The sequence below is a fragment of the Sebastes fasciatus genome, chromosome 20 (genome assembly GCF_043250625.1).
Source record: "Sebastes fasciatus isolate fSebFas1 chromosome 20, fSebFas1.pri, whole genome shotgun sequence".
NCBI lineage: Eukaryota > Metazoa > Chordata > Actinopteri > Perciformes > Sebastidae > Sebastes > Sebastes fasciatus.
Window position 1 is genome coordinate 5,992,643 of NC_133814.1, and position 26,241 is coordinate 6,018,883.

The following is a 26,241-nucleotide window of genomic DNA, read 5'->3' on the forward strand; positions in this document are numbered from 1 at the left end:
AAATTAATTGGCAACAATTTTGCTTATCTATTAATTGTTTAAGCAATTTCTATAAAAAATTGCCAGTAATTCTCCTTTTATGGCAATATAAAAATGAAAACCATGACTCAGAAGTTGTGATGGATGGCAGATTAATCGATAATAAAAAAAAAACTTTGTTGCAGCATACGGTTCTATGCTAACTGAGTAAACTCAATCTGCTGATGAGGATTAAATGATAAGGTCAGAAGCTCCAGAACAAGCGAGTACGTGATCTTCGAGTTTAGATTGTCGATAATAATCTGAATAATTAATACGAATTGTTACAAATCATCATATCGCTGTAAAGAAATATTGTTTTATTTCTTCATATCACCCACTCTTGCTTAGTCAGAGCCACAATCATTTCTTGCACAGTGGTAAAATGACACCACACAGACAGATGACAAAATAGTGATACGCCATTGTTTTATTTTATTTTCCTTTGGCTCCACACTGGTCCAAAGGGTCACCACCACAGCAGCCCTCTGTAGCACAGGAGCTCAGCTGATGCAGGCCTCATCCTCCTCCGCCTCCTTCTCAAAAATCTCTTGTCAAACCTGCCAAACATAGCTATTATGAGAGGATGTCACAGATTGTCCCATTGAGTCATATATACAGTCAGCGTGGGTCTCTAATGTGGGAGGATTCAGTCTGAGGAGGGGTTCGGTGGTGTGTTAGGCGAAGGGAAGTTGTCGGAAGAGGGAGCGCAGTGTGCCTGGGTAGAGAATAATGTAGAAACAGAAAAGTGAAAGTTGATGTTTAGTGAGCACATGTCCAGCCAGACGTGTGCTACGGTTGATTATTGTGAAGCCTTATGAGAGATTCCACTATTTGTAGCTTTCAAATATATCAGTTTAAAGAGAAACTGTTAATACTATACGTATTGTCTCTTTGACGACAATATTGGCCTTAACTTGTTTACATAAAAGAATATATTTGTTGTTCTGAAAGATTAAGAGGGGCTGTGCAGTTTGATGCCATTTCAGGAGAGTTATTCCAAAGCACCAATTTATCGTAAATATAGAAGACAAGCAGCAGAAGCTCATCGAATATAATGTTTTGCTGCCAAGGGCTTTATGTTATTTACAAGTGTTTGATTAGTATGATTTTATAAAGACGAGATCACGTGTTTTTTCAAATGGTGCATGTCGTATTTTGGAATGACACTCTTCAAATTCCAGCCCAGTCTGTAGACCTTTAATGTCATATTATATCCAAGTTATATCCAGAGAGGTTGTCAATATTTTGCTGAGATTTCTGGACCTGATCACATCATGACTCACATTCAACATGTGCTTTTTTTTTTTTTTTGCCATGACAATCCATCCAGCCCTTCCTACTTAAGGAATCCTGATTGTCACTGTATTTTGTTTATTTTTTATTTTTTGCATAGAAATAAAATGCTTATAATGGCACTTTATGTATACGCTGCAGTGTGGGTGTATTAAATGGGTCATTATTTGCTATGAAAAGGTCGTTGTTGGGTTACGAAGCAGAATGTCCCTTTTCTCGGTCTATTTTGAGGATGTTTTGGTCAGTAGTGGAAAGTAATTTCCTTAACACATTTACTCTATTCACATTTACTTAAAGGAACAGTGTGTAGCATTTAGGGGGATCTATTGGCAGAAATGGAATATAATATTAAAGGGGCTAGATGTAAGAATCAGAAATTGCTTGTTGCAACAGCGACAACTGTGGCCGTTAAGTTAACAACAGTCAGCATCCTGTTGCCCACGCTTGTGCTCGCACTACGTAGACGCGAGGACGCATCGGGCAAAAAAAGTGAGACGACACACACAAAGACTGAACATGATTTTACAGCTAAAACCACAATATCACAATATATTTCACATGCTTGGCAGTAATGTTGGCTTACCTGTCCAATAGGAATTTTGCCAACTCGGGATCCGTTTTGATACCCAAAACCAAACGAGGGTCCCTCCATGAATTGAAGGTCCGGCCGATGTTGATCCTAGTTTCCCCCCCTCCCCCGACGTCAGTCACATTCCTGTTTTGCAAAACAGGCTTCACTAGATATAACTATATATATTTATTACATGGCGTTGTTGAATACTCGATTCTGATTGGTTAATCAAGGCATTCTGCAGTCTGTTATTTCTTTATAGCAGACCATTGCTATGTATAACAGACCGTTGCTATGGGCGCAGCTCTGATGTCGGACTCTGGAGGACCGTTTTTGTGTCAAATTATTGATTTCTTCACTAAGTAGCCGTGTAATAACGGGATGATGTACAGCTGGCGGGTCATTGTTGTGAAAAAAAAACCTTCAGGGTGATGAGAGACCCCTCCGCTTGGCATCGTGCTGCATCGCCCTGTCGGGGTTTCTTTCACAACAATGACCGTCTCGCTGCACATTATCTCTTACATAACTATAGCTGCGATTAGGAGTTTCTTTTCAAATTAAGATTTTGCGGGAAAAAAAAAATGACCAACCTTTTTGGCTAGTGAACCCTTAGAAAAAATGGTTGGGGGCTCTTGCCTTATTTCAGATGTTTATGAGTTGTCTTGTAGTGTACTGTTTAGCTGTAAAATTAGAAACTCAAGCATCGCCCACCAGCCGTAGCACAGCCAATAGGAACGCTCTCTCTCTTAAATGACCTGTGATTGGTCAAAGTCTCCCGTCATGGTCTAGATTGTTTAAAGTCTGAAAACAGAGCCATGAGGAGGTGCAGAAGTCTAGTTATCTCTCAGAACACTTGAATTACAATATGCTGAAAGGTTATTATGGAATTTTTGCCCAATGATGCCAAACATATTCTGCCTACTGCAGCTTTAATGTGGGTCTAATGAATTGAAAATGTTTTAAAGGCATACCAAAAGCAGTCTGCAATATGGCTTGGAATTAATTACTTATGAATGTAGAGCTTTCCAAGATAGATTTTTTAAAGTCTGGAAACAGAGCCATGAGGAACTAATACAAACTAATAATGTATAGCCTAATATATAACAATGCATCATTCACAGGTGCCATTCTGCTTTGATACTTCCTACTTTTACTCCAGTGAGATTTTAAATGCCAGACTTTTACTTGTAACAGTGTATTTTCACATAGTATTTGTATTTTTATGTTTTTAGCATCCATCCATCCATTCACACTGTATGAATGATGAGGCAGCTAGTGGTGTGGCGCGCGGACTCGTTGTAAGCGCGCTCTCGGGAGTCGGGTGCGCGCTTGAAGCGGTGTGCAGATGTGTCGCAGATTTTGTAAAGTCACTGGACGCGCGGAGCGGAGAGACATCCAGCAGAGGAGAGACGCTCCGGTTACACGGGCCCTGGAAGTGTGAGGAAAACACGGCTGCAGAGGGAGTGACGGGAAGAAGAGAGGACAGACCCGGAGGACTGCTCTCATTACCGGATAAACGTTATCCCGGTTTGCAACGGAGGAGGAATACGGTACTTTGACAGTTTAAAGCCAAAGGACGGCGGCGTGCGCAGAGATGGAGCTGTCCGCTATTGGAGAGCAAGTGTTTGCTGTGGAATCAATCGTCAAGAAAAGAGTTAGAAAGGTAACCTTTATTATGCAGTGTTTGTAGGAGACACATTTTTTGGGAGGAAAGGATGCTACTTTGTGTGCTAATGAAAGCTGTGAGAGATTAAATGAACAGTAATCTGGTTATCTAATTGCAGGCAGTGTATAAAGGGGGCGGGTTGGAGGAGGATGTCCCTTTAACAGTAACGTGGATAGTGTTGTCATTGCACTACAGCGTATAATGTGTCAGGTGTTTGGCTCCACAGGCAGCAGGAGGAGGACACGGGATGATGTTATGAACTAAAACATTTTGGGCCTGTTTGCTTGCTAATTGGGTTTGACTTTAAGATACCATATGGTGTTGACAGGTGCAGGTGCGCAGCTAGAAATTATTGTTCCTCCAGAGCGCACGAGGGCCCCCTGAAACTCTTCTGTTTACTAGACTTCTCTCTGAATCATTTAAAGAGGACCTATTATGCTTGTTTTCAGGTGAATACTTTTTATTTGGGGTTTCTACTAGAACATGTTTGTATGCTTTTATGTTAAAAGTCCCATATTGTAAAAAGTGAGATTTTCATGTTTCATGTCTTTTATATCATAAAGCAGGTTTAGGTGCTATATAAATACTGTGAAAGTCAAATCAAAACGCTGAATGCACAGAGAAATACACACAGCCTGTATTCAGAAATTGTGCCTTTGAAACAAGCCGTTATAGGATTTCTGTCTATTTGTGATGTCACAAATATATAGTATATATAGATCATTACACGGTTTTAAACGTAAACATTCTAAATGTGTCCCACTTTATTTCCTGTCGCAGTGTATGTAAATAACATCAACTGACAGGAAGTAAACATGGACCCAAACTGTTGCCTAGCAACGCAATTCCGTTGAAATTCCGTTGAAATGTGCTAAAACGGAGCGTTTCAGACAGAGAGTAAATACAGGCATATTCAGGCCGACAGTATGAGGAAAATAAAAGATTTTTTGAACATTGCAGCATGTAAACATGTTCTAGTAGAAACAAAAAATACAAGTATGAACCTGAAATTGAACACGATATGGGACCTTTAAAAGAAAAAAAATGCTTTATTTTTCCCAGTCCGTCTGTGCTGCAGCACCTCTTTCAACCCTCTGTCTGAAATGTTTGAGCTCCTACCTGAAAAGCCCAGTCTTCTCTGATTGGTCAGCTGGCCCACTCTGTTATGATTGGTCAAATGAACCAAACTCTTCAGACTCCGCTCCAGCTCCACTCTAAATACCAAAATTCCACACTAACATACTAGTTAGTATGCTAAAAAAGTATGTGAGATATTTCAGTATGTCTGAAACCTTAGTATGAAACCAATAGTACGCGAATTGCATACTATTTCTGGTGAAATATTACAGTATGCAACGCTGGACACTACGGCAGCATAAATATCCCACAATGCAATATGATAAGGACAACAACATTCATAACGGATGTTGACGGACAGCTCTGTATTTAACTGATTTCACTTTCCTAGGCGTGATATAATTTTTTTAATTAGTTCAGATTTTGGTTCTCACCAACTGTTTTCGTCACATGAGGATGGCACGGGTAACCATGGTTACACGTCTCCAACCGGCAAGGAGGCGCTCAGGAAGTGACGACGTGAATTACTGCTCAATGCGTCCGAAAAGATACATACAACTGTTTATTCACACAAGAGTACGTTGAACGCTAGTACACCTGTTGAGTATGTAGTGCATAGTATGTGATTTCGGAAGAAGCCTTTGTTTGAGGGTGTTCCAAACTAGCCGCTAGGCAGGTACTATGCAAATGTGTTACTTGGTGACGTCACAAAAAGCATAATAGGTCCTCTTTAACATTGATAAACTGTTTAAATGTAAAGGGACAGTCAGAATACTTTAAAAATGTTATGATAGAAACTAAAACTCTATTTCTGAAGTATGTAAGTAAGTAAGTAAGCTATGCTACATTTTAAGGTTAAAGGTAGGCTACGTAGGGCATATTAGCCATTATGCCAATTAGCTGCCTTTTCTGTCAATTAGCACTTTAACATCTGAGTTTTCAAAGTAGTATGAAACAGCTAAGAGCCTAATCCCAAATTAAAAATGGTCAAATAGCAGCTAATTTAAATTGTAAAGGGCAACAGTCTCAAAATGTCACATGTTACAACATGCGGTAGGGCTGCAACTAATTATTCTTTTGATTATTGATTCTTCTCTTTCTTTTGTTTTGTCTAACCAGCAGTCCAAAACCTAACATTTAATAATATAAAACCTCTTAAATCTTCCCATTCAGCAAGTGTGGGGCATGTTTGCTTGATAAATGAGTTAATCCAACAGCAATATGGTTAAATACACAGCATAAGGAGTCGATGTGCAACTTAACTTCTATTTTATTAGTGTTTGCAATGGAGATTTACTTGATATTAATTTGTCTATATAAATGGTTTGATGCTTAAACAAGGCTTCAGAGAGTATAAAGTGAAAGTTTAGTAGAGACAGAATATACATAGGCCAAAGTTAAAACCACATGTAGTGGTCAGTAGACTATATCCGTCCATCCACAGCTCAAACACGTCTACTTGTGTTGCTACTAACTGTCAAATTGTCAGATATATGTAAAATATTGGCTGATATTTCTGTTATAGGTGGATAACCATACTTTAACAATATTTTTCGACCCAAATCCAGAGAGGTTTTTGGTTACCAGAGTACACAAAGGCATCTTGAGTTGAACAGTCCTTTGGAATGATGATACAAAATATATTTGTAGCATAATATACCCACCATAATACCACTAATTACCGTATGAGAGCATGATATTCACATGCTTTACAGGTCAAATTAATTATGTGATCAACATTGCAAGTTGTTGATGATATGGGCACTTCATTTTAAGTCTCCCCCAATATACAGCCTCTTTACTGTATAATGAGGAACTGGGTGAGTAAAATGAAGTCGGGAAAAGTGGTGACTTCACCAGCTGAGAATACCTTTGAGAGCTTGGAAGTTATTATCAGATGATGTCACCGAGGATGACTAACTCTGAGTGGCTTGGCGGGTATATGGAAAACATACGGCACATTTAACATTATCTATTAATTATAGGTATTCTCTAATGGCATGGCAACATCCTCCTACACATGAACTCCATTCAACAGTAAGAATATAATGGAATATAAACATTACATTATACAGTAAAGATTTATGATTTTTACTTACACAACTATTTTTCATAGATATTTTACTTGTATGATACTATACATTTATAATTCATAAAGTTTTGCATCTGCCTCAGAGAACTCTTATTTTGATAATAATGAGTAACTTGGTGAAATGTGTTCAGGTGGTTTTACACTGGGCTGAAAATAATAAACACAAAAAGACGGGAAAGCTTGATGGAAACTTTTGTAGATGTGAGAGCTACAACCTTCTCTGGTCTGAGTGTAATAAGGGCTTAACAGGAAACAAGCAAACATGTCATCTCCCACAAAAGATGCTGGCAGCCTCGGGGGCCGACCATTAACAAGATGCATCACCTTGCAAGTTTCAATGAAATCCAAATCGCTGTTGGAGCAGTTACAGGCTGAACACCAATCTGGGGTGTCTGAGATACCACACTTGATCTTACAGTCGTGTCTGTTGATTGTAGCACCTCCAGTAGGTGATTGCAAAGAAACACATTTCTTCATTTTTAATAAAAATCAGACATGTAGTATCTCAGACATCTGCAAAGAAATCACATTTGATAAATGTAGAAGGGACTATGATGCATCCTACATGTATTAGAAAGGCTGTGAAAAGCTACAGCATAATCTGTGATGTAATTTATGAAATTAAAAAGGACCTATTATGCTTTTTACCTTTCCTCTAGTGTGTTATAAAGTTTTTTGTTCATGTAAAATGTCTGCAAAGTTAAAAAGCCCAAAGTTCAGTCAAAAGAGAGTTACTCTCCCCTACAGAAACACTGCTCCTGAACTGCCTGAAACGCCTCTCCTGAAGTCCCGCCTTTTCTTCAGTAATGTGGTGATGTCACCAAGTTACACGTTTGCATAATACCTGCCTAGTGGCTAGTTTTGCACGCCCTCAAACAAAGCTAGTTAGAACGGAGCTGGAGCGGAGTCCGAAGAGTTTGGTCCGGTTGACCAATCACAATAGAGTGGGCCAGCTAACCAATCAGAGCAGACTGGAGCTCAAACAGAGCGTTTCAGAGAGTGAAAAGAGGAGCACAGCCGGTATGAGAAAAGTAAAGCGTTTTTTTAAGATTATATCCTGTAAACATGTTCTAGTAGAAACCCCAAATACAAGTATGCATCTGAAAATGAGCATAATTAGTCCTCTTTAATTTATTGACTGATAACGCTCTTAAACTTTATGTCTCCACAGGGGAATGTGGAGTATCTGTTGAAGTGGAAAGGATGGCCTCCAAAGTAAGTATGTAAACTTAATGAAAAGGATGGATGGATTATATAACAGTCTCAAATGTGCGTCATTTGCACAGAAAAGTACCATGGCCATATGGAAAATTAATACACCAAAAACATAATGCTCATTAACAGAGATAACATAGCATTTGACAGATTGATTTATTAACAGAATTCTGGGAAATATGGAAAATGTTTTTTGTTATTTCATAATGTTATGTTTAAGTTAAACAATACTGCATTAATTGACCATATACTTTTTGTAACCTCTTACAGGTATAGCACGTGGGAACCTGAGGAACATATTCTGGACCAGCGCTTGGTGCAGGCCTATGAAGAGAAGTAAGGCTCCACTCCACATGTTATACTTACTGATGAAAAAGCCTTGCCAAATCCCTGAAGGTCTGACAAATAGCGGAGCAGGAATGTGCAGAATAAATCACTTTTCTTCTTTCATTATATTAATCACAAAGAGATTATGAGTCAGCAGACCAAGACCTCTCTCCAGCTGGTTTGAGCATGTGGCCTGCCTAAAGGCACCGAAGATGTGAGGAGGATGTTGCCTCCAAAATCCTCTCCAAAGGTGGTCAGACACACATCTGGCCACATTTATAATGGTGGTGTAAATGCACTTCATCCCTAATGTCAAAGTCCACACGAAATAAACAGGTGGTGGGATGCTTCTTTACAAGGTGTCATTACTATGCTGGACTAATAATAAGTGGCGGCAAGTCATATTTTCTTTAAAGGGATCCTGTGGAGTTTTCCTGTCATCAAAGTGTCTGTTTGCAGACAACAAAAGGCATTGTATGTATCCTTGAGGCCTTTTTTCTCAACTGGACTGTATAAAAGTTTCAGACTCAGAAGTCATAGAATCTTTATACGCTGGTCTGTGGGGGTGGCTTCTTCCTCTAGCCCTTTTTTTTCTCTTTTGTTTTTATGACCGATACCCACCTGGCTGCTAGTCTTGCATAGCCAGACCTATCTCCACAGCGCTAAAGAAAGGTCTTGCTCTACACATTATCATTCTGATGTAGGGGAAAAACGCTCTTGCTTGTTTGTACTTAAAAAAAAACAATCACAATCGTCTTGGGCGGCACTAAGCTCATGATGCAGCGACGTGCCCTTGCAAAATAGATAGCGAAGATAGCAGGAAGGGAGGAGAATGCTGCGTGAAGCCTTGAGTTCGTCATTTTGGCCGTCGCCATCTTGGTTTTATGCAACCAGAAGTGACACGAGAGGGTGGAGCTAAGTACAACTAAATGCTGAATAAGACTTTTTTTAGGTGGCCAAAATGTTACAATTCACTTGAAAACACACTGTGAAAGGGTTAAAGTCCTAATGGCTAATTCACACTACATGACTTTAACCCTGATGTTCCACTCCCCGACAGTTTTTGGAGCTCCCCGTCAAACGCCCCAGATCAGAGGCAAATCGGTGTTGGCTCAGTTTTCAAACATCAGCGCTCGAGCATCATGACGCGAGCCGATGTTTCGCCGACACATTTCAGATATCTAGCATGCTAAATATCTGGACCTGTCGGGGACTCTGGCCAAGAGCTACAGCCAATGAGAGCGCCAGACTCGGGTTGTGGGGAAACCTGGAGGAGGAGGGGTCGCCTGTAACAATAGGAACTTACTGTATGTTTTGCATTTGCAACACGGAGCAAAGTTTTGTTGCACCAAGAGGAATAAATAGTAAAAAAGAGTGTGGAAACAGGCTCGCGTATGGTATCACGTCATTTACTGTGTATTTCTCGCGTGTGATTTTGTGACAAAACGTAGTTTGGAGAACTCATCGGGGATTCCTACTGGGGAAAGATCTTGTAGTGTGTGACCCCCTGTCGCTGGTCAGTCATGTAGTGTGAAAACCACAACTACTTAAAGACTCACGATTACAAGACAGCAAGTTGTGTAGTGTGAATGGTACAGCGATCTCACGACTTTGAAAGTCGTGTAGTGTGAACTTGGCTTAAGACAAAAACACGGAAAATTCCCAGACCAGACAACCCCATGGTAACGACCTGTCAATCACAAGGTAGCCACACCCTAAAGCATCCCCTGCTTTATGGTCTATTTGACTCTAAATGGGACCATAATTTACTAAATGAACATCATGCTGTATTGAAGAAGATTTGAAACTATCGATTGAGACCATCAACTCATGTTTACAATGTTTACTGAGGTAATAAATCAAGTGAGAAGTAGGCTCATTTTCTCATAGACTTCTATACAATCAGACTTCTTTTTGCAACCAGAGGAGTCGCCCTCTGCTGGCTATTAGAAAGAATGCAAGTTAAACGCACTTCAGCATTGACTTCACTTTTCAACTGCGTGGTCAAAACTCCACAGGTTACAGTTAAGGAACTGTTTGTAGGATGTTTTTCCAACGTCATGTGAAGATATAATCCAATGAAACATCTAGACACAAAAAAGTGTTCGAACAGAGCCTAGGAACAGCTCTTAAAATTGTCAGCGAACATGTCTACGGAAGACATTTTGCCATCAGCCTCTTTTTAACAGTGTGTTTGACTTTTCAGAGAGCAGAAAGAGAGAAATCTGGGTCACAGAAGAAAAGGAGCCAAAGCCAAAAGAGTCATTTTGCAGGTAATGCTGCATTCTATGTAACTTTTATATAACTTTATACTTGTTTATACAACTCTGTTTCCTTTTCCCATTCCCTTGTTGGCCCCCATTCTTTCAATGTCTCTTTTCAATCTTTATTCAGGATACCGTCTACGCCATGGATCTCCGCAGCGCTCACAAGTGCCCAGAGCAACCTCTGCCTCGCCTGCGTCTCTCCCTGACACGCTCTCTGCTCCCCGAGGACGAGGATCGGCCGTACCGCGCCTGCAGGACGGACCCACAGCTTACGCATCGAGAAGGCGAGTTCACGTGCCTTGACTCGAACCCCCCAAGTCCCACACAAGAGGACTGGGAATGGCGGGTAGAGGAGGAGGAAGAAGAAGAAGAAGAGGATGATGTAGAAAGTGAAAAGGATAGAGATGAGGAAGAGGAGGAGGAGAAAGAGAAAGAGGAGAAAACAGAGAAGGGCGAAGGCACTTTAAATGGTAAGTGTGTCAGTCGGTCAGCCAGTAGACTCTAATCACCATCACGACCCAGTTTACTTGGCTCTCCGTGAACCTTCTTGTAGGCTTTTTTCACCGGGCATGCAACCAAAAACATGAAACTTCCTCCGTCCTGAGCTGATTAAAGAGAACATCACGCGGAGGTCTCTTTAAAGACTGCATCTGAAGTCTCTGTTGTGCATGTGAATGTAAAGCGGCCGTCATTTAGCATCCCTTTGCTTGAACCTTTGACACCATTGCAGATGTTAATCTTTAATAAATGAATAATATTACAAGGCAGAGTTGTAAAATGTCGATTTAAATTTGAGACATCACTAAATCTGCCCAAAATAATGACGTGGAGGGCAGAATGTGGCACTCCTGTCCTCCCTATCACCTCCGAAGCACTTAGAGCCGTCTGTTCCTGCAGCCTCTGTCCGTTTATAACATCTATCAGAGCAGAGATAATCTATCCAGGACAGTCCAGGGAGGTTAACTCAATAACAGCACACATGTGATAGGCTTGATGCAATCAACTCTACCCTCTTCTGCCTCCTCTCTCCGTCTCGCCCAGGACAGGAGAGGACAGATGAGTGGAGCTCCGCTATCGGACCGGACGAGGTCATCGTCGCGTCGGAGAAGCCGGGCGACGTCTGGAGGCCCGTCGTCGTCCCGGGCGAGGTGACGGTCACAGACGTCACCCTCAACTCCCTCACAGTGACTTTCCGAGAGTCGAGAGTGGCCAAAGGCTTCTTCAGAGACTGGGGCCTGGAGGTCTGATGGCGTGATGTCTGAGTAGGTCGGCGGGGAGAGTTGGACACTGCGAGAGGGAGTTGGAGGCAAAGTGTGTGTGAATGGTGGTTGGGTTGGTGTTTTTATCCCCTCTCGCTCTGTTCCTCCCCTTGCCTGCTGCTTCCAGCCTGGTCGGTGGTACGTTTACATGCACAGAGTCACCTGGATGCGAGCTGAACTCCAGTTAATGTTACATTTACATTGAGCCATTCACCTTTGATATGGTGGGACTGAGTTGCCTTGAATGAAAAGGGTATTAGATAGTTATAAGTGAGGAGATGCAAAAACGTGCAGGTAATTATACAGCCTGTACAACAATTAAGTCACATTTCCTCCAGAGAGAAGAGAAAACTAGCTAATTGAAACAAGAGACACGACCAAAACATCCATACTGTAATAATTCTGTTTTGACTTTTTCAGCTCTGGAGCAAAATGTTTACTGGTTGAGGTGCAATCACTGGCACTGGAGGACCAAATGTGAGTGAGCTGTGGCCCATATGTGACTGCCAGATTTAGGTTGATTTTCAGGGTGCACACTTTGGCTGAGAATCAGTTCCAGTTAGCAGTACTTTGGCTGGCCGAGGGCCATTGTTGGTCCCTGGAATCTTCCACTGTCGAACAGTTTAAAACGTAACAAAGTAGGCGAGGGAAGTGGCTTGTTAGTATTGGTTAAAATGTGCCGTTACAAGTCTGTTCTTTTATATGTCACGGGTCTTAACTTTTCCATTTTAAAGATACCCTGAAGAGTTTTCTTCTAAACAAATACAGTTGTGTTTCCAAACAGTGTTAAGGACTTTACACACCGGAGGCGTGATGAATAAACAACACGAAAATGCAAAATACTCGCCAGCGTATATTATATGCTTAGGGCTTTTATTGTGAAAAGTTAAGAATGGAAGGATTGGATCTGGTCTGTGCTGCCTTTGTCAAGGTTGAAAGGAGTAACAAAGTTTACTGTCCTGGTTCGGACTACAGAGCCTCCGTGTTGTTGCTTCTATATAATATAGGAGCAACTCAACCCGTTCCGCACAATGCGATTGGTCGATGCGTTTATTCACAGTGCAAAAGCTCAGAAAATCAACCTTGTTCCGAAAAAAGTTTTGTTTCTTTTTTGCCCCGTAATATTCACGTTCTGTGTGAAACTATTCATGACAAAAACAACAGTTTGAAAAAAATTTATGGACGTGCGAATTAATCACACTAAAAAAATACCCTCACTGTCTAAAGGCCTTTACTCACCAGAAACATTGTGTGTATCCTTGAGGTCTAACAAATGTGTCTGATGCATTTCCTACCTCACAAAACATGTGCAAAGACGTTTTTTTTTTTTTTATGAATCGGACCCTGCATTACATACATCCATGTTTGGATCTTTCTTTCTTGTTGCATTCTTATTTTTTTTGGTGCCTTTCTGCGACCTGTAGATCAGTGGAATAATGTGAAACCAGCACCAGCAACGCCCAAGAACTAACAACACGGGGACCCCATAGAAATAGAATAGGAGTAGAACAGACACTGAACTGTTTTCCGTGGTCATTTGACTAGTACAAACGAAAATGGCGAGTTGTTAGTTGTTATGGTGAAAACAGAACACACGTCAGTGGGGCTTTAAAGTGTGGTCGCAGAGATTGGATGCAGTCACGCAGCTAGTTAGCGAGGTAGCTTATCCTTCTCCGGTGCGATGGGGAGTGAGGCGGAGGGACCCAGCGTTGCCGCTGACCACCAGCCCACTGCTCATATTCGGCTCATTTTCTGTAACCAGCGTAGCATTAAAGCATGGCAGAATTAGCAAGCTAGCTAACTAGCCAGCTGTCCGCTAGTTAGCGAGCTAGCTAGCTAATTCCACCATGCTTCAATGCTACACTGGTTACAGAAAATGAGCCAAACAAAGTTGTCACTCATCTGGTGATAGCAATGTGCTTTCTTACGCTGTGACAAGAGTTTGTAACGTTACTACTCTACTGCTCGTTTTTGCAAAACCTCACCTCTTTCCATAAGTTGGTTTAGTTTATACGGAAGTCAGCCCGCTACAACGGACGCAATGGCAACTTTACACATAAAAATGGCCACCGCACTGACCATACTGCTACATTGATTTGAATGGGAATTTCCTTTGTAATCCTATTCTATTTCTATGGGGGACCCACTCATTAAAACATTGCTCCATAGCGCTACTAGTGGTCAAAAACTCCACAGGGTACCTTTAAAGCACTTAACAGAATGGGCATGAAAGTGTTCATGTTCTTGTCTCCTCTCATGCTTTGATTTTGTGAGATGGACTCTTCTGAGTTTGTCACGTCAGATTGAGCAAATGCGACAAGCTTGCATTTGTACAATTCACCAAAAAAGTCAATAGTAACTACAGTCGTTAGATAAATGTAGTGGTTTAAGAGTATGAAGTAGCAAACAATTGTTAATGAAAAATACAGGTCAAGTAATCGTGAAGAAGAAGAGTTCTCTGTGCATGTAAACATGGCCGCTGTTTCCGTCTCTCTTCCACACTCAGCTAACCGTTTAGTACTGTACTCATATACGTATTGTACATACTCCAAACTACAGTGAGTAGGTGGGCATAGCTGTCAGTCCCATACTAACATGCAGTGCTGTAACCTGTAACCTGTGAATACATAGACTGTTACTACTGTACAACACGTGGCTTAGTCCTGTATGCGTTTCACAATCCTCCGAGAGACGATTTGATCCGCCTGCATGCCTTCTTCCTCCAGTGCAGTTCTACCAATGCGAAGACAGGCTGTAGTTGTCTCTGTTTAACTAACCTCTTCATCTCAATACACACAACACAACATAGACGTGATGACTGAGTATTAACCAACATTAATATGAGACCTGATAACAGAATGTAGTATGGAAATTGCACTGTATTTACTGCACATTATGAGGGTTTGTGTGGAGCCTGTTTGTAGAGTTTGACCAACAGGGTAAATCACACATAGTTTACATGACTGACTACTATTTCATAAAAGAAATACCAAGAGGTTTCATTAATTTCCTACCTTCCAGTTACCGTGCATTCTTAAACTGTGTTTGAGAAACTGTAGGTAACGTAATGTGTCAACTTGATTTATTTATTAAAGGTACAGTGTGTAGGATTTAGTGACATCTAGTGGTGTGGTTGCAGATTGCAACCGACTGAGTACCCCTCTGCTCATTCATCCCTTTTCCAAGACTGCAGTAACGTGTGCCGCCAAGTGCGAAACCGTGGTCACGCCGAGGTATCTTTCAGGACCTTGACTTTGCCTTTAGGAGCAACAAAATTAACGTAAAAACGTGAAACGCTCTCTCTAGAGCCAGCTTTTGGTTTATCCGTTATGTGTTATTGTCGAAACATGGCGGAGCACATGGCGGACTCCATGGAGAGAACCCGCAGTGTGCTTTGGACAAATTGTTAGCAGTGTATATGCAATTTGTAGTTAAAGTTGGGCTAAAACACGAGAAACCGACCGATATGGTCTTAACGCAGGGTGATCCATCTCCCTCCATCAATCAAACAATCAATCAAAAAAATTCTAAAAATGATTTATATAACAACAACACATCAATTGAAAGTGGACAGTTTCCCCACAGCTTTACAGATTTAATTCATGTAACTGCGGCCATCGATAAGTTCTGTAAAGCCGAATATCACTAATTTAACAAAATAAAAGCCCAACTTTCAACCCAGTATATAGGTCTCTAACCCCGGTGGCTTCCTTGAGCTGATGTGATGTGTCATGTCTGTGGAATCTCCCACAGTGGCGTCCCATTGGTTCCACAAGTTGTTTATCCCACACTGAGGATGATGGGTCAGCGTCTCGTGATCTCAAAACTGTCTCTGTGCTACAGTGAAGCTGCAGGGAATGGAAGTGCCTGATGTCACATCATTTTGTTGTTGTTTTGTCTGCAGAGCTTTTAGGGCTAATGTCTCTCTCTGTCCTTTACACACACACACACACACACACACACACACACACACACACACACACACACACACACACACACACACACACACACACACACTCAAACACTATTACTGTCCCAGCTTATTTGGCTTCCATATGTCTGAATGCACGATCCTCCACTGATACTATTAAGACTTGAAATATGAGGAGACTTTAAAAATGGAGGGGACAGTCGGGTGGGGGGGAAACATGTATTTTCTAGTCCTTATTTTTCTACATTGACCTGAATGTATATTTATTCTTTAAAGATAACCTGTGTATTTGTCACGCAGATGACTGAACAGAATAGTTTTTATACAGTTTGTGATAACCATTGAGCTGATGCCATATGTACTGACCTACTGATTTAATGACGTTGCCTAATGTGGTCGCTTGTGCTGCTTCCGTCCACCACCGAGCGACGAACCTTTGCACTTTATTGTGATGTTAAACCTGCACATTACCTGCTCCAGTCTACCAAGTGTCATTAATGTGTATAGAATATTTCTATGGGAATACTAAAATAAATGTTGCTCATGTTTAATATCATTTTAACCACTTGTTCAGTTGCTTATTGACAAAGATACTTGTTTCTAGTTACTCATGGATGCAGTTGGATGTGTTTAAATTGTGGATAGCACTATATTTTGAGGTGTTAGGGGAAGGGTGTTGCAGTTTTTTACTAAGTCAAGGGAAGTTTTACAAAAACATAAATATAAGAATTAAACCCCCCTCCTCACTCCAGTCATTTTCATACAGTCCCTTATTTACATGTACTTAAACGATAGCTTGACCAATATTGGGTTTTTGAGGTAACACTAATATCGATATTTGAGTATTAGAAATCAGATAAATGTAAACTGGCCAATAGTAATTTATTTTAACAAAACACAGAACATAAACAATTTTGATAGTGATAGATTTAAAAAAAAAAAAAAGAATATATGACCAAGGTACATACATAGGGATGTCACGAGAGCTGATACTTCGGTACCAAGTCAATGTCAAAACTCTGAAAACATGACGGTACTCATGTTTCTACAGTACCGCAGGTACCGGGGATCAGGGCCAGAGACTAACGGCGTACCAAGGACAATAGAAAATGATTAAATTAGAAAATCAATAATGCTACATTATGAAGAACAAATCTGTGTTAAATTATCAGGATGTGTTCAAATGTAATCTTGTAAACTTCAGTTTTTGGCAAGAAACTTTCTCAAAAACCAGTAACGGTAATAAAGGAGTGGATGCTGAAATACATGGGATTTATTGTTTTGTTTTTTACCGTGGTATCGAGAATCGTTAAATTTCACTGGCATCGACTACTAAATTTCTAGTTTTGTGACATCCCTACTGAGCGGGACATTTTACTGCTGAAAAACTATTTATTTATTGACTGACATACAGTATACATTGATACTGATGGATCTGCAACAAGCTAACATCCGCCGATATATCGGCCTGGCAGCTTTATCGCTCTAGCTCTCGTTCAAACTGATTTCATAATTAGAAAATGTAAAACTTTGAGACTACAAATACCATGAATTTCCATCAAGCGATGCTCAATTTATTCACCTGCAGAAAAAATCTCTTACATAAATGTGAAAAACGAGGCAACAATTGAGTATTTTTCCAATGGTACAAACATACTTTATTGTACAATTAATTTATTGGCAAAAAACAATCAGACCACCAAAATAACTTAAAAAAAGAAACTAATGAAAATGGAGCAACAGTTATTTTTGCTTTCTCTCAGCAAGCACCAAAAAATTGTTAACAAGAGGAACGAAAAAGTGGTCAAAGATTCCATTTGAATACTAAACAAATATTTAAATAGTCTTATTTCCAGTCTCTGTTTAGGAGAAGAAATGATTAAAAACAAAACTATTTGTTCAGTTGCTATCAGTTTGTACAGTGATTCAGTATGTTTACAACTATATTCATGTACATGAAACATTTCTGAAAAAGGGATGGTATAATATACTCCACGGCTTCCCCCAGGGCAAACTGAATGACTGTCTGCAGTGTCTTTTTGCATCACCATAACATCTTTAATACAAAACAAAACATGTTTTTATCTAATAATTCCTGTAGCTTCAAGTTTTATTTCCAAAAAATAAAATTAAATAATATATCTATATATAAAAGACAGTTTTTCCTTGTTTTTTTCTTATAAAATAAGTCTCAAGATATATTGCCACCTGGTTCTGACGCGTCCCCTCCCCATACCCAGCAAGCCCAACCTTTTGAGAAAAATAGTGAGCATGTGAATATTGTGTCTTCAGTCCTCTCCGTAAAAAGCTAAATGACCAAATTTAAACTCTTTCCGATCACACCTCTAACCCGTCTCGGCTCTACATCATCTTTAAGTTTTGAGATTGTTCAGGTGTGCGACTTGTTGCGATAACCCCCTCCCATCCCTAAAACCTTGTCAAAAATACACAGAAAAAGGCGCATTGGTGCTTGTGACCGACTACACCCCACACTGTACCTTTTAGAAAAGAATCTCAATACTGTACAGTAGCTCAGGAGTACTTTTGTAGTTTTTTGTCTTTTTTTTACAGATACAGCAAATATCCAATCAAACAAGAGGGGAAACAAGCAGCAGAAAATAACGTCTCTGCTCATAAGGATTTAAAGTATGTACAGGTTTTTTTTTTTTTTTTTTTTACATCTTTCAATTTCATTACAAAAACAGTATCTAAGTCCACCATTTCTTACTTTGTACAGTACTAACATTGAATTAAATCTTGTGGTTGAGGATGAGGAACAAAAGGGAAAGAGAGGAAAGTAGTGAAAGTGAAACCGTTGAGGATACAGGCAGGATTTTCTCAAACCTCTGCAGCCCAAAACACATATCGACCTCTTTCTGAGTCACAGTTCATAAACAAGGTTGTAATATATGTACACGCACAACCTTTCAACATCGGCCAGCTTGAAACAGGGGCACAATACGCCTCTAACAGCTAGACGATCGGACATCAACAGTTCATTTCCTGCAGGGGGTGGGTGGGTGAGGGGGTCAGGGTAAGGAAGGTGTGCACATTCATAGGAGAACTGGAGGTGGCCCGTGGGTGCAAGGATTTGTTCTGCGGATCTGGCCATTGTTTGCAGAAAAATACGACCAGTGTCGCCCACTCCCCCAAAACACTGTTGAGGTTTAATTCCAACCTATAAACCCTGTCAAAACAAAAACAACCTGCCAAAAATCAAACTGCATTTAACGCCCCCTCCCGCCCACCTATCGTATAAAATAAATTCTATATATGTGAATCGTTGCGGTCGCTGTAAAATGTACATTGCTGTGAAAACTGTCCAGAAAAAAGAGATTTCCTGTAACAGAAGATATGTTGATGCTTGTATTACGATCCATTGAGGGGGGTGGGGGGAGAAAAAATAATAAATTCAGAAATAAAATATACTCTGCAAAATAGATACAATTATGACTGGGTATTTGAGGAGGAAAACAAAACGATAAAAAAGGTACATCGTGTCAACTCACTTTTAATTTTTAGCCACATTTAAAATCTTAAAAATATTCATAAAAAGGCAAAGTCCCCAAAAATATTGTGTCATAGACTAAGGAAGAAATATCTTCAACCTGAAACACTGCCCTTCCACCTTTTTGTACACAATTGGCAAAAATATATAGATATATATTAACAGCAATAACTTACCATTGTTTTAATTTATTCATTTATTGACTTCTAAGATTTATGTTGCATCTCCCATAGGAAGGAAGCTTCAGTTCATATTTATACATCACAAAAATATTTAAATAAAAAATAAAAACTTCTAAAAGCCCAAAAGCTGTAGTCCCGCCTCGCTCTCCTTTCATGGCAGTTTGTGATTTGGGGCGACTGATCAGAGCGTCGAGACGGAGAGACAGTCGAGGCTACATAAGGTCTAAACTGTTGTGGTTAATGTTCGTTCCCAGCTCCTGGTTGTTGTTGCTGCCGTTGTTATTCCCCCCCAACATGTCCGACTGTCCCCCCTGCCCGCCGTGCATCCCCGTCATCCCGCTCAGCTGGGACATGATGGAGTTCTGGTCCGAGCTGAACTGACCGGGATCTACAGAACTACCCGGCTGAGATAACGCTTGGGGTTGCGGAGGTTGGGGCGGCGCCATGCTGGGGTGATGTTGGCCTAAGTGGCCCGGGTGGGGCGAGCCGGTCTGGGTCTGCGGCGAGATGCGATGAGGCGAGGGCTGAGGCTGAGGCTGGGACGAGGGCTGCATGCGTGGGGACGGGCTGGAGTGCGGCGGCTGCGACTGCGGCCTCGGCGACGGCTGGGGCGACCTGACCTGGCTGCTGAGCGACCCCGCTGGACCGTGTCCACCTTGTCCCTGGAGATGGTGCGGGGACTGCGCCATCTGCTGTTGAGGACTCATGGGACTGCTGTGCTGCGCTGGAGAGCCCCCGCCCAGATGCTGCTGCTGCTGTTGCAGGAGCCTCTGGTGGATGTTCTGGTGGAGCATGCTTTGGGTTGTCTGCGGCAGTGGGGGCCCGCCGCCCCCGCCGCCGACTCCACCTTGCTGTTGCTGCCCCGGCCCTGGTCCCACTTGTCCAGGCTGGAGTGGAGGCCCTCCTGGTCCTCCTGTGCCTCCACCGGGCCCTCCGTCTTGTCCTTGAAGCCCACCCATTGTATTTTGCTGCTGCTGTTGTTGTTGTTGTTGTTGTTGTTGTTGTTGTTGCTGCTGCTGTTGCTGCATCTGCATCTGATGCTGGAGCCGCTGCTGGAGCGCTGCAGCTACTTGCGACATGGAGTTTGGGTAGCCTTGCTGCTGTCCCGGCCCGCCCTGTGGTCCTCCCTGCTGCTGCTGGGGACCCCCTACGCCTCCACCCCCAGGCTGGGGTTGGGAAGAGGGGGGTATCCCTGGCTGTCCCTGGCCAGGCTGCATGAAACCTTGCTGGCCTTGTTGCTGGAGTCCTTGAGGCTGCTGGAACTGCCCGTGGTTTCCCATCTGTTGTTGTTGTTGTTGCTGTTGCTGTTGTTGTCGCTGCTGCTGCTGCTGCAGGTGTCTCCTCATCAACAGCTCTCTGAACTGCGGCGTCATATTGGTGATGTTGCCTTGCTGCATTGCTCCCTCCCTTGCTTGCATTGCTCCCTGTTGTTGTTGTTGTTGCTGCTGCTGCTGCTGCTGTAATGCAGCCATTTGCTGTTGCTGTAGATTCCCAGGCAACATTGGGCGCTGCTGTTGCTGTTGTTGTTGCTGCTGCTGTTGTTGTTGTTGCTGCTGCTGCTGCTGCTGTTGTTGTAGCTGCTGAAGCTGAGCCATGGTGGGCATATTCCCTCCTCCTGCTCCACCCTGAGCCATGCTCATCCCTGGCTGGCCTGCCTGGTTCACATTAACCTGCTGCTGTCCATCCATGTTAGCCCCTCCTAGAACGGGCAGTACTCCAGCAGCCCCTGCGAACCTCACCCCTCCAGGGCCCCCATTTGGAGGCCCTACCACTCCTCCAGGGCCACCCTGACCACCTTGGTACCTGGCTGCTCTCTGCCTGATAAAAGCGGCCATAAGGGTCGGGTTGGAACGAAGGATGTTGAGGACTTGTTGCTGTTGAAGGGGTGAGCTCGGAGAGCGCAGTGTTCTCAGGAGGTCTTGTAGTGCTGCCTGGGGTAGGTTTCCTGACGCGGCTGCAGCCGCTATTGAATTAGGCGCCCCTGCTGCCCCTCCTGATACACCCATTACCTGCATCAGCCCGCGGTTTCCTGGTTGCGGCTGTTGCTGATTCATCTGCTGCTGCTGTTGCTGAGTAACCGCTGGCTGCGGTGCCATGTGACCCATCATGGCTTGCCGTTGTTGTTGGTTCATGGCTGGTCCGCCAGCACCCCACTGCTGGTTTGCTGGCTGAAGTTGTCCACCACCTCCCTGCTGGACTTGCTGGAGCTGCTGCTGAACTTGAGGCGGCAACTGCGACTGGGGGCCGCCTTGCTGCATCCCCGCTAGCATTCCCTGTTGCTGAGGGTCTAACATAGTCCTGCCAACAACTCCCGGTGCCTGGGGGGTCATGCCTTGGGCCCCAATGTGGGGCATGCCCATCTGGGCCTGGGTGTTCTGGTGGTGAGGATGCTGGGGTATCATGCCCCCCTGTCCCAAGCCACGTATCTGGGCTTGGGCCTGGGCCTGAGCCATCTGTCTCTGGTTCTCTGCTAGGCGCTGGATTTTTAGGGCCGTCTCTACAGCAGCCAGAGGGGGCCCTTGCTGCTGGCCTTGTACAGGCATGGACCCCGGGCCCTGGTTGGGTTGCTGCTGCTGGGGTGGGGTGGCTGGACCCAGGCCAGGTTTACCCAGGGACGGGTGGAGAGGAGAAGCCCCAGGCGGTCTGGGGTTGTACGGAGGCAAACCACCAGGGTGCTGCTGCTGCTGGACATTGGGAGGCTGCTGCTGGAGCTGAGGCACCATCTGCTGCTGAGGAGAGTTCATCATCCCCCCTCCACCTCCTCCACCCACTTGCTGAAACTGATGGAGATGATGTTGAGGGGGCATGGCACCACCTTGCTGTTGAACCTGCTGTTGCTGGCCTGGGGTTCCCATTCCTCCCATTCCACCCATCCCAACTCCTTGCTGCTGCGGAAGTGCAGGCATGTTCCCCTGGGTGGGCGTCTGTGGGGTAGGAGGTTGCGTGCCCACAGATGTAGGGGTACCAGGACCGGTTGCTCCGTTGTTGGCTCCTGGAGAAGGCAGGCCGTTGCCCCCGGGAGCTCCTCCAGGAGCAGGCTGGCCCACTCTCTGCATGCTGGCCATCCTCCTCCGTAGCATCTGGGCTTGCTGGAGCCGGTGCTGCAGCTGCTGCTGCCGGAGCTTGTGCTTGATGTTTAGGCAGAACGGAACCGGACACTTGTTCTCCTGACAGTGCTTGGCGTGGTAGCAACACAACGCGATGAGCTGCTTGCAGATGGGGCAGCCACCGTTGGTTTTCCTCTTGCAGCTTTTCGTGTGCTGAACGACGCGTTTCATCTTCTGGCAGGACGGCAGAGAGCAGTTTGCGTTTCGACACTGGCAGGCGTGGACGAGGGACTGGATGCAGCGCTGGATGCTGAGGCGACGGGAGTCTCCGGGGCTCTGAGTGGTTGCGGCGGCCTGGTTGTTGCTCTCGTCGTCCAACCCGAGGCCTAACTTCTCCATCTTGTGCACATGGCCCTTAGTGTTGTAGCACGTGATGCAGAGGTCGTAATCCTGTGAGGGATGGCATGAAAACAAATGTTTAGACGCGATATGTAGCAGGTTTACATTAACGTAAATCCAATAATGTACGTATTTTTCGGGACCCACCAAAACAACACCTCCCGAACTCACCTCGCAGACGGTACAGTGGAAGCGAGTCTCCACGTGGTGCTTACACTCATTACAAGTGTAGACGAAGCGGTCCTGGCTTTGGTTATGCAACTCCACCAGCATGCACATGGAGCTCCACATGGACCTCCTCAGCGAGCTGAACTCTAGGTGTTTGTCTCGGGCCAGTGTCAGGAAAGCGTCGCGGCCGTCCATGAGGTCACACGCCATAAGGGGATCCGGATCCGTAATAGGGGGTAAGGCATTCGCCATGGGTGCTGCGATCAGCCGGATCACGAAGAACACCTAGGACAGGAAAAAGAGGGGCGAACAGATGAGGGACAGGGGGTGAAATGCCGTCTTTTAAAGCAACTGGTGCCAGAAAATCTAGTCAATAATTGAGCTTTCTTCCAGTCCACTCATTCCACTCCTTAAGTAAATTGCTTGAGAGTGATAATATGTAGGCATTTAAATAAGCATGAGAGGGGCGCCAGTTAGCTCACCGGGTAGAGCGGGCGCCCCATGTATCAATTAGGCGAGTCCTTGCTGCAGTGGCCCAGGGTTCGAATCCGACCTGTGGCCCTTTCTGCATTGTCATCCCATTTCACCACTATCACTATCACTCTCAATAAAAGGCATAAAAAGCCCCAAAAAATGATCTTTATAAATAAGCATGAGTGATGTATCATTTCCTTTTTTCATACCTCTTTGTGTTTTTCCATACAGGCATAGAGTTTCTGTGAAAGGTCATTGGAGACATTGGGCATCCCTGGCTTCTTCTTATTGGCTCGGCTCAGGCTGCTCTTGTTCTTACTCGTCTTCTTGTTGTTCTTCTTCTTTGCATTTTTACTGTCACCTTTTGTGTCCTGCACAAGAAAGAAGGGGAATATCAGTGATCAACAAGAAACCTTCTTCTTCATAATTCCAACCGCTCTTCAGGACCGATTTGATAGATCTTCGCATTCTTACATCAATACTCTCATTGGACGTGCTGTTCTCCTCCCTCTTCCTCTCCTCCTCCTCCTGCTCCAGCTCTTTGATGCTCTCCTCCAACACATTGGGCCAAAAGTCGCCCTCGAAGTAAGGCAACTCCTTGGCACTGGTCAAACGATCCTCTGTCGCCTGCTTGAAGACATCCTTTTGGGGTAAATTGAAAATAAAGTTAGCGTTTTGCACGGGCGGTATTCAAATCAGGCCTTCCTATCAGCTACACCGTTACATTTATTTATAATGAAGTTAATCTTCCCTGCTGTGCTACATACACACTGGAGGAGAAAAATAGCCATGGGCTGGTTTAAAAAATGACAATGCCAGTACCAATATGATTACCCTTAAAGTGATACGATACCAATAGAGTACTTCATTCAATACCCATCATGTGAATGGAAGCTGCGTGTGTCCAACTGGCTAATCGCTGCCGCACTGCACAGCGCTCATACAGCGGTTACCGCCGACCCACGGTGGCGGGATCACGTTGTCGCGAAAGCATAGCGCCCACCCCCCCGGTAAAAACTGTTAGCTCTGTCAGCACTGCTGCCGTTGTTAGCGCTGTTACACTGTTAGCTAGCCGCCGGCTCAGACATCTCAATGTTCAGAGCCGTGTGCAAGCGGACAACCCCAGCTGGATGGTTTGTAGCTGCTGCGGGAGTGGGCCGATCATACGTCACATTAAATCGAAGAACCCCTATGGTGATCGGCTGCGAACAAAACCATACAAATAGTTCTTTTTTTTCTAGATCTGGGCACCAAAAGGGTCGATTGCAGGCATTGTTGGACTGGAGAAGTATCAATTCTACTTGCTACAGAGTTATTTCGGTCGATACCTTAAAAGTTAGCGAGTCTCGATACCTAGCCCTAGGTTAGAAAAGTAGCTGGTAAAGTAATCCCAAAAATGACCATTCCTCCAATATATATAAGAATACAGATGAACATTGCCTCTCTACCTTGTAATCGTGCACTATCCGCTCCGCCACAGCTTTGTCTAACATCTTCTTGTACCACTCTTGGAGGCGTTTGGGCTTTGGGATCTTCTGATCTGCAGGGTGACAGTGGAAGATGTAGTCGTCCCCTTCACTAGGTGGGCAAGCCCAGATGTGCCCAGTGGTGTAGCTGAGGAGGACATGCGAGAGACATGCGTACACAATGAGCAAAATCCATTTACAGACTAAAGTAAGCTTTGCGATGGGACAAGTCAGAATAATAATAAAAAAAAAAAAATTTAAAAAAAAGAAGAATTTGCATAAGCATTCATATTATCATGTCCAAAATAAATGTCATCTGTGAGCAGCAGCACTCACCCCAACTTCCTGACATATTCCAAGTAGCCGATGAGGACTTCATGGTAGACTGCTGTTCTTAGAGCGCGAGGCCGGAAGAAGTGCACGCTGTCTAGGTAGGAGATGTATACTCGCCTGAGTGGGTGAAAGAGGAAATAATAATATATCACAACAGCTGAAATGTAACTTATTATGTATAATTATAGCTTATAAAATTCATGTTTCTAATATGGTGATATCCTTACCTCTGGTTGGGCTGAGGGCAGTCCGATCCGTACTCTTGAACGTGCATACCAAAGAAGCAGACGTCTGCTCCGTCAATGTCCTCGAACGCGAAAAGGGCTTTTGTCCTGTATGGGAAAGACTCCGACATCTCTCCACTGTCCACAAATCTGGAGACAAAAACATAAAACATCTAAACTCAATGACTGTAAAATAGATTATCAGAAAATATATCTGCATTAATCAAATATTAGCCAGCTACTCTGCACTGAGTTCTCACTTTGAGCAAGTCAAACAGAAAATATTTGATTTGATTCTAAACACAAATTCTTTTAATTTCTGTACAGCGGAATTTTCATGATGGATATTATCATTAAGTCTGTTTCTATTTGACACACAAATGTGGTTGTAAGCAGGAAACCAGATGGGCGTCTCCAACTCTAATGTGTCTTGTTCTTGTACCTGGACTTCATGCCTGGTTTGACCTCCACCACTTTGTCAGAGACGTGGACGACGCGAATGGAGACTTCCCCGGCGTCCGGGTAGACCTGACGCTTCAGGAAGTCGTTCACCCTTATCTCTAGGTAACTGCCCAACTTTGTCTGAGGCAACCCTGTATGGGGGAGAGCAAAGCGTTTTTCATGAGTTTGGTTAGCAGGGAGAAAAACAAGCGATGAGAAATTTAGAATTCTGTTTAATCCAAATATGTTTATTGGTGTACTTGTGACATTGAGTCGGTAA

General features: G+C 43.5%; 2 protein-coding genes across 7 annotated transcripts in view; one reads left to right on the forward strand and one right to left on the reverse strand.

The window, feature by feature from the left end:
* Positions 1 to 2,880: 2,880 nt before the first annotated feature.
* Positions 2,881 to 12,586, forward strand: cbx7b (chromobox homolog 7b). The gene is made up of 6 exons (XM_074620708.1): positions 2,881 to 3,548; positions 7,892 to 7,935; positions 8,206 to 8,271; positions 10,469 to 10,535; positions 10,657 to 10,999; positions 11,571 to 12,586. The coding sequence occupies exons 1-6, from the start codon at positions 3,480 to 3,482 to the stop codon at positions 11,774 to 11,776; spliced, it is 795 nt and encodes a 264-aa protein (XP_074476809.1). The 5' UTR covers positions 2,881 to 3,479; the 3' UTR covers positions 11,777 to 12,586.
* A 4,765-nt stretch (positions 12,587 to 17,351) lies between these two features.
* Positions 17,352 to 26,241, reverse strand: part of ep300a (EP300 lysine acetyltransferase a) — a 30,821-nt gene continuing 21,931 nt past the window's right edge. For all 6 annotated transcript variants that reach the window (XM_074620715.1, XM_074620713.1, XM_074620711.1 and 3 more), the window contains exons 24-31: positions 25,963 to 26,113; positions 25,524 to 25,670; positions 25,300 to 25,413; positions 24,946 to 25,111; positions 23,972 to 24,139; positions 23,707 to 23,868; positions 23,027 to 23,308; positions 17,352 to 22,906 (exon numbers count right to left, since the gene is read on the reverse strand). In XM_074620715.1, coding sequence (XP_074476816.1) covers positions 19,622 to 22,906; positions 23,027 to 23,308; positions 23,707 to 23,868; positions 23,972 to 24,139; positions 24,946 to 25,111; positions 25,300 to 25,413; positions 25,524 to 25,670; positions 25,963 to 26,113 — 4,475 coding nt within the window. In that variant the 3' untranslated portion in view covers positions 17,352 to 19,621. The remainder of the gene's footprint in view (positions 22,907 to 23,026; positions 23,309 to 23,706; positions 23,869 to 23,971; positions 24,140 to 24,945; positions 25,112 to 25,299; positions 25,414 to 25,523; positions 25,671 to 25,962; positions 26,114 to 26,241) is intronic.

Coding starts and splice junctions, on each gene's coding strand:
- cbx7b (XM_074620708.1), top strand. CDS start 3,480: ATGGAGCTGTCCGCTATTGGAGAGCAAGTGTTTGCTGTGGAATCAATC. Junction 10,536..10,656: donor CCAAAAGAGTCATTTTGCAG/GTAATGCTGCAT, acceptor ATCTTTATTCAG/GATACCGTCTACGCCATGGA. Junction 11,000..11,570: donor GGGCGAAGGCACTTTAAATG/GTAAGTGTGTCA, acceptor CGTCTCGCCCAG/GACAGGAGAGGACAGATGAG.